This window comes from Nannobrachium achirus (genome assembly GCF_963921795.1).
Source record: "Nannobrachium achirus genome assembly, chromosome: 17".
Taxonomy (NCBI): domain Eukaryota; kingdom Metazoa; phylum Chordata; class Actinopteri; order Myctophiformes; family Myctophidae; genus Nannobrachium; species Nannobrachium achirus.
Genome location: NC_137824.1, coordinates 60512587 through 60520086, shown reverse-complemented (window position 1 = coordinate 60520086; position 7500 = coordinate 60512587). Strand labels below are relative to the sequence as shown.

General features: G+C 41.4%; 1 protein-coding gene across 2 annotated transcripts in view; it reads left to right on the top strand.

The window, feature by feature from the left end:
- Positions 1-1367: 1367 nt before the first annotated feature.
- tgfbi (transforming growth factor, beta-induced) overlaps positions 1368-7500 on the top strand; it is a 48410-nt gene continuing 42277 nt past the window's right edge. For both annotated transcript variants that reach the window (XM_080745864.1, XM_080745865.1), the window contains exons 1-2: positions 1368-1513; positions 4008-4106. In XM_080745864.1, the coding sequence (XP_080601990.1) occupies positions 1398-1513; positions 4008-4106 (215 nt within the window). In that variant the 5' untranslated portion in view covers positions 1368-1397. The remainder of the gene's footprint in view (positions 1514-4007; positions 4107-7500) is intronic.

Genomic DNA, 7500 nt, shown 5'->3' with positions numbered 1-7500 from the left:
TAGTTACTTTGCAGATATGCATTATTATATTCAGGGTCGTCACACATGCGGGCCCCCCATGAATGTTAACTATTGAAAAATAGCAGATATACAAGCTCGCAGCGCGGCACCGAGTGCCGCGCTGCGAGCTTGTAGATCTGCTATTTTTGAAAAATTGTGAAAATGTGTGCAAGAAACCTATGTTTCCATGTCAGTGGTGCTCAAACTTTTTCAAGGACCCCCAAGATGATATGTATTTGGCCACGGACCCCCATCTCAAAATATTTCGTTCCAGGGACGCCCCAGAAGCAGAATTTGAGTTTCAAAGTAAAAAAAAAATATATACATATATTCAAAGATTTGCACACATTTTCATGATATATATCCAGATATACATTAGGGACGTCACACCAAATTCCGGGCCCTGGGTACAAAGATTCACTGCGGGCCCCCCATTAATGTTAACTATTGAAAAATAGCAGATTTACATTTACTTTTGGTACTTTTGATGGCAACACTTTCGTACTTTTACTCAACTTAACTAGGCTACTTGAATTCCGGACATTACTTGTAACAGAGCATTTCTATACTCCAGCAGAACTTGCAATGGGCCTGGTGTACAAGATACACTACACCACTATGATACCCAAGTACCTGTCAAAATACTTTATAAACGTTAAGGATGTCCATAATTACAACACCAGAGGCAGCGCCACAGATCACTTTCAACCCAGAGTCAAAACCAACAAAGGGTCAAACTCCTTTTTCTGCTATACCACCAAAATGTGGAAAGCCTTACCGAAGGTCATAAAGGAGTGTGGATCACTAGCATCCTTTAAAATTGCCCTGAAGAATCACTTACAGGCAGCAGCCATTCGCAACTGGTAAAAAACTAACCTAGCCCAACCCTACCCTCCCCTGCCCCTTCTTTGTACTGTTTATTTAGACTTACTGTTTTTTTTTTTTTCTTTACATATCTACTGCATAGTACTGTGTTCTATTTGTCTGTCATTCAATGTTATATGAGATACTTCAATGGTTTCCAGTGGAAATAAGCTTAGTCTTTTCATGGATCTCCTTTTAGTAGACCTTGTACCAGTGAACTGTACCGTCATGAAACTGTACCTTTTCCTATGCAAACTTCTAATAAAGTCTTCAATCAATCAATCAAAGCAAGCATTGATACTTTTACTTGAGTAAAACATCTGAATATTTGTTTCACAACTGGTAGCAGACCGTCATCTCCCTCAGCCCTCCTTCTCCTCTCCTCTCCAACCATCGCTCCTCCCCTGCGCGCAGACCGTCCTCTAGCTCTCCTCTCCAGTATAAAGGCTGTGCGCTCTGCGCTCCACCGCTGTTCACTCTGAGCTGTGGAGGAGTTTTAGGAAGGAAGGACTGAAGTCTGTCTGCCCGTCAGGATGAAGCATTTCCCCCTGCTAGCAGTGATCCTGGTGTCCATAGCGACCCTCTGCATGGCCAAGTCTCCTTACCAGTCTGTTCTGCAGCACAGCCGCATTAGAGGAAGACAACATGGGTGAGTGACATTAAACTGTTCCTTTTTCTAATAGATTCTTCATCCAATCAATCAAAGACAGACAGACAGACAGACAGACAGACAGACAGACAGACAGACAGACAGACAGACAGACAGACAGACAGACAGCAGGACAAAAGGCGCTCCGTGCGTAAAAGTTCATCCACTTCTTAACAGTAGCTACACTGTCTATTGTCTACAGCAGCACGCAATGCATGGATAGGCTATGGGCACTTTTGGGCAGTGGTTCTCGACAACTCGCACAAACTCTGACAGTGTACAAAGGGAACCAAATGGACCCTATTTGGTTCCCTTTGTATAATGTCAGAGTTACAGACTTGCAAGGGTCCATTAAGACCCCCCTAACGGACCCTATAGAGTCCTCCTTGGAATCCACTTTGAGAAGCCCTGGGTTAAGGCAGGGCTACTCTGTTAAGTTAAAGTCACCCAACATTTATTATTTGCGTCAAAGAGAAAGTAGAAACCAAATGTAAAAGTAGGCTACTCAGCAGAATGTCCCATTGCGCCATTATTAGATTTTCTTTCCCAGAATTGAATGTTTTGTAAGAATAATAATAATCTACATCTGCAAAGTGGACCTAACTATTTTGGAGTAAAAATTCACTATATTTGCCTATGAAAATAGTCAAAGTAGCTAGGTACATCTAAAAGTTTACAATACTTGGGTAAAAGCACTTAGTTGCTTTTGTTTTCACCACTGAAGTTTAAGCATTATAAAGTTTATATGACTGTTTAAAGTTACTGAATACTGATTGAAGATGAGATTTGGCAATAAGTATGTGTGTTTCCCAGACTGAAGAACCTTTAATATGAGTGATACAACTTCAACACTAGAATCCTAATCAATGAACAAACAGCTGACTATAGTTAGGAGGTTTGACTGACAGTTAGGAGGTTTGACTGACAGTTTGAGGATCCTCAAACTGTCAGTCAATGGAGTTAGGAGGTTTAGTCAGAAGAGCTTTTTAATGCTTTTCATTGGTTCAATATTACACAGACATAAAGGATGATCAATAACACTGGTTGATTATTAGAAATATGTAGATAGTTGGTTTCTGCCTGATAGTGACAATATGTTGTATTTTATTGAATGTACTATATTGATTGATTGATTGATTGATTGAATACTTTATTAATAAATGTAAACAGCAGAGCGGTACAGTCAGACCTTAAGGCTAAAAGGAGAACACAGTAAAAGTCCTATGGTCTTAGGGTTAGGGTTCCATTGTGTTCCTACGTGTTCAGTTCATAGACAGATTACAGATGAATTTAGGACAGTGGACCACAATGGAAACGAGCCCCTGCTGCTTCTTGTGTTCTCCTTTTAACGTATAACCTTTCACTGTTACTGATTCAGGCCTTTTAAGAAGTCTCTGGCCAAATGCTATTGGTTCTGGGGCATAGAATGTCTGCGTTCCACAAGACTACTACCTGACTGTACTGTTAATAAGCAGGTTCACTGACTATTCATTCAATCAATAGATTATCATCTTAATCATGCATTGTCCTCGTTGCACCATATCTCCTCTCCTGTATCTTTGTAGGCTGTAGAGATCATTAGGCTAATCCTAATGTCTGCTGTGTCCTGTGTCTTTATGATAACGTTCATACATGTGTCTTCAATTACATCGATACGATTCATATCGTTGATGTCGGGTGGAAACCATGTGTGTCCAAAACCGTTAGTTTTTGTATTTATCATTTAAAAAAAATAATATGTAAATAGTGAAAATAGCTAATCTACAAGCACACAACGCCTCGCGGTGCGAGGCGTTTTGTGCTTGTAGATCGGCTATTTTCACTAGTCTTGTGCGACAGTCTTGTATGATGAAGCTGAGCTTTATTTTTACGAAAAAATGTAGAAATTTGAAACTTGGAGATACGAGGTTTCTGCCCGACAGTGACGATATGTGTTTGTCTTCTGTGTCCTGTGTCTTCATAGATGATAAGGTTCTTCTGTCTTCTGTATCTTTATGATAAGGTTCACATTAGGGCATTAACAAAAAAAGTCGACAAGTCGACTTCATTACACAAGTCGACTCCCACCAGAGAAAGTCGAAAGTCGAAGTTGAAAAAAAAAATACTTTCTATTGTGAAAATAGCAGATCGGCTATTTTCACAATTTCTGCCTCTATATATTTGATAATTTGGCCAATGTTTAATTTGTCATTTTAGAGGTATTAAAAAAGTCCTTAAATTGTCACTTTAGAAATGTGCAGATACCCTCTATACACTTAAACTTTATGTTGGTTTTTGTTTACAGTTGAGTGAGAAAACAATGTTTCACATTAAGATAATCATCTGGGGACCCCCCAAAATAATTGGGGGGTCGTGTGTGATGTGATGACGTCATCAAACAATAAAGTCGACTTCAACTCAACTTTTTAGTCGAGTCGACTTGCAAAAATCACAAGTCGTTAATGCCCTAGTTCATATTATGTATCATATGTTCATATATGTCTTGTGTTCTCAGCCCCAACGTGTGTGCCATGCAGAAGATCCAGGGAACCGACAAGAAGTATTTCACCAACTGTAAACAGTGGTACCACCGCAAGATCTGTGGAAAGCCCACGTGAGTGACCCTACCTCTGACCTCTGACCTTTCACCCTGACCCTAAGCCTAACTCTGACCTTTCACCCTGACCCTAACCCAAGCCCACGTAGTGAGTTAAACTAAAACCTTGTTTATCACCGGTGGTTCGTCTCAACGCGTTCTCACACCAACAGGTCAAACGTTGACTGAAGGGGGGGGGGGGGGGGGGGGGTATGAGTTACACTCCTGTCCCTGCACACAGTGCGCGTCAGTTCAGAAAAAGCTAAGGTATGGCAACATGACTGGTGCGTGCAAGACACCAGTCATGTTGCCATACCATAATTTTAAGAAGTACATTAAATTTTTTCCCCGTTTCTACGGTTTCTTGGGCTGGATATGGCAGCCTGGAACGGTTGTTCAAGTGCAGCTAAACTTGGCATGTCAGTAAACGTGCCACAATTAACAATAATGCATTGCAACTGTGCAGCTGACCTGCAGAACCTGGGAATATACCATTCTGTCAAGATGGGGAGAATATAATCATAATACCTTGTTAAAGTGAGCATTTTGTAAAATTTTGCATTTGTAGTTATTTTACTGTTATGTAACAACATAATAACCAGCACAGATAGACAAAGAGACATTCATGGATTTATATTTAAAAGTAACTTTTATTTTCCCCCCCTGGACCCAGGGTATGGCAGCTGCATACCCCTGCCATACCCAGTTGACGCCCCTGCCTGCACTGAGAATGTTTGGACATGAAACAGTTTGAGAAGCACTGATTTAGAAGAATAGAATCGTGTCAGAATAGACCTTGCACAAATTCTCATGATGTTTTTCCAAAATAGCAGATCTACACTGTGAGCTTGTAGATCTGCTAGTTTAAGCATAAGATAATGGTTAAAGTATTAATGCGTAATAATGCGTTCCTGGCCTTAAAGGGGAAGACCACCCATTTTCAATATTGAAATATGTCATTAATATACCTTAGAGGAGTTGTGTGGGAAAGTTCCCCCCCTTCTGTGTTGCCTAGAACTGGAGGATTGATTTTGGGGTTTGTATTGTAAAGTACAATGTGTGATGTCATCAAGTTGTACTTTACAATCTAAACCCCAAAATCAGTCCTCCAGTTCTAGGCAACACAGAAGGGGGGGAACTTTTTTTCTATTTCCATACATCTCCTCTAAGGTATATTAATGACACAGTTCAATATTGAAAATGGGTGGTCTTCCCCTTTAATGGGTTGATCTACCAATGGTTTCTCCAGGTGAATTATTCACCATCTGTGGTTCAACCTGAGGTTCCTGAGGTTCTGCTCATCTTGTTAAAGGTATATTTGTTACCTTCCAGTGCATTCCATCCATGTTGGACTGAATATGAATTTATGGATGGAAGGAATGTGGTGGTAGAGTTATTATCATTATATTATTGCAACCGTCAGGTCTCAGTTACTATGAAAACCTCGACCAGCTGTCCGTCAGTCTGTCACACGTCACACATTTGCCCTGCTCATATCTCCGCAACCGCTGCCCCGATCCATGCCAAATTTTGCACACACACTCCTTGCCTGCCAAACCACAACCTCAAACCCATCAATTCTCACATGACCCTGTTCTAGCGCCACCATGAGGCCGATTCTTGCAAAACACATTTTTGGACACTGCTCCTACAAATTTTGACATAAAATCACGCACATCGGTACACAGTATGTCTACACTCATGTCATCACTATGGATCTGTCCCATATAGCGCCACCTTCAGGCCGATTTTTTCAAACACTTGTATAGTATAATATGTATAACATGAATTTATCTTTCCTGGATGGAAGGAATGTGGTGGTAGAGTTATATATCATTATATTATAGTATAGTATAGTATATATATTATATTATATATAATAAACATGGATAGAAGGAATGTGGTGGTAGTGGAATGAATGTCTCCCTAGAGAAGCAGTCAGGACACAAAGCTTCTTACATAACTTACATAACAGCTCTCTGGAGAGACACACACACACACACGAGAGACACGCATGCACACACACACACACGAGAGACACGCACGCACACACACACACACACACACGAGAGACATGCACGCACGCATGCACGAGAGACACACGCACGAGAGACATGCACGAGAGACACGCACGCACGCAACGCCGCACATGTACACACACACGCGAGAGACACGCACGCACAGCCACTTCAAACGTGCTACTGGCTCGGTTCTAGTTGACACAAGTGGGAGTGACTGACACAGGCCATTTCCTGATAAAACCACAGATCTGTTTGTGTATGATCATGACCTGATGAAGATCTGAATAGATCGAAACGTTGTCCAAATAAAGAAAGTCTTTTTGTACCTTATCTGGTGTGCGGGCTCCATCCATTTTTCACTGGCTCGGTTCTGCTCATGTCATTCATTAGAGGTGAAAATGTGACCCGATTACAATGGTTTACTTTCAGACACAAGGGGACCACAGCTGTGTGTCATCTTTGCTTTTACATATAGAGGTTATGCACATGCATAAAGTGAATGGCAAATACAGTTTACAGTTTACAGTTTAGGCATTCAGACGCTTTTAATCCAAAGCGACTTACAATAAGCAGATAAAACATCACAATAATAAACAGGATAATATGTCAATACATCAACAGCAATATAACAAATGCAAATGGATATTTATCTAGGAAACTAAATAATCAGTCAAGAAAAGGTTCTAAAAACCTAAAAAGAAATGCTGACTAGCTTCATGTATGGTCATTGAGTGTTTCAGTAGTGCTATGGGTCAAGGTGGAGTCTGAAAAGGTGAGTCTTCAGTCCACGGTGAAAGCTAGCGAGTGAGTCCGTTGTTCTAAGTGCGACAGGGAGTTTATTCCACAACTTTGGGGCCAGGAGGGCAAACTGTCTCGGACGAGTGGATTTTTGCCCTGGGGTTTTTAGCGAGGGTTCTGTCAGCATCCCTGAGTTGGCTGATCTAAGTGAACGGGTGGGGGTAATCTTTTAAATCCAGTGGCAACGTGAGTTTAACGCCGTTTAATGCAATCAGATGGACTTTTCTGTGTGGATGTTTGGGCTGTCGAGGCCAGAAAGTAGTTTTTTGCCAGACAGACAGTAATGTGAGTGTTTGATGAGATTAGAGCAACGCTACTGAAAACCTGCAGACTCTGAGAAATCCTGGAAAGATCTACACTCACACACACACACACACACACACACACACACACACACACACACACACACACACACACACACATACACACACACACACACACACACACACACACACACACACACACACACACACACACACACAGTTTTAACGAGCGCAGGCTGAGTGTTGCCAGCAGTGTCTCAGTTGCACAGGGATTACAGTACAGTGTGTGAGAGCACATGTGTGCACGTGCACGTGTGTGTGTGTGTGTGT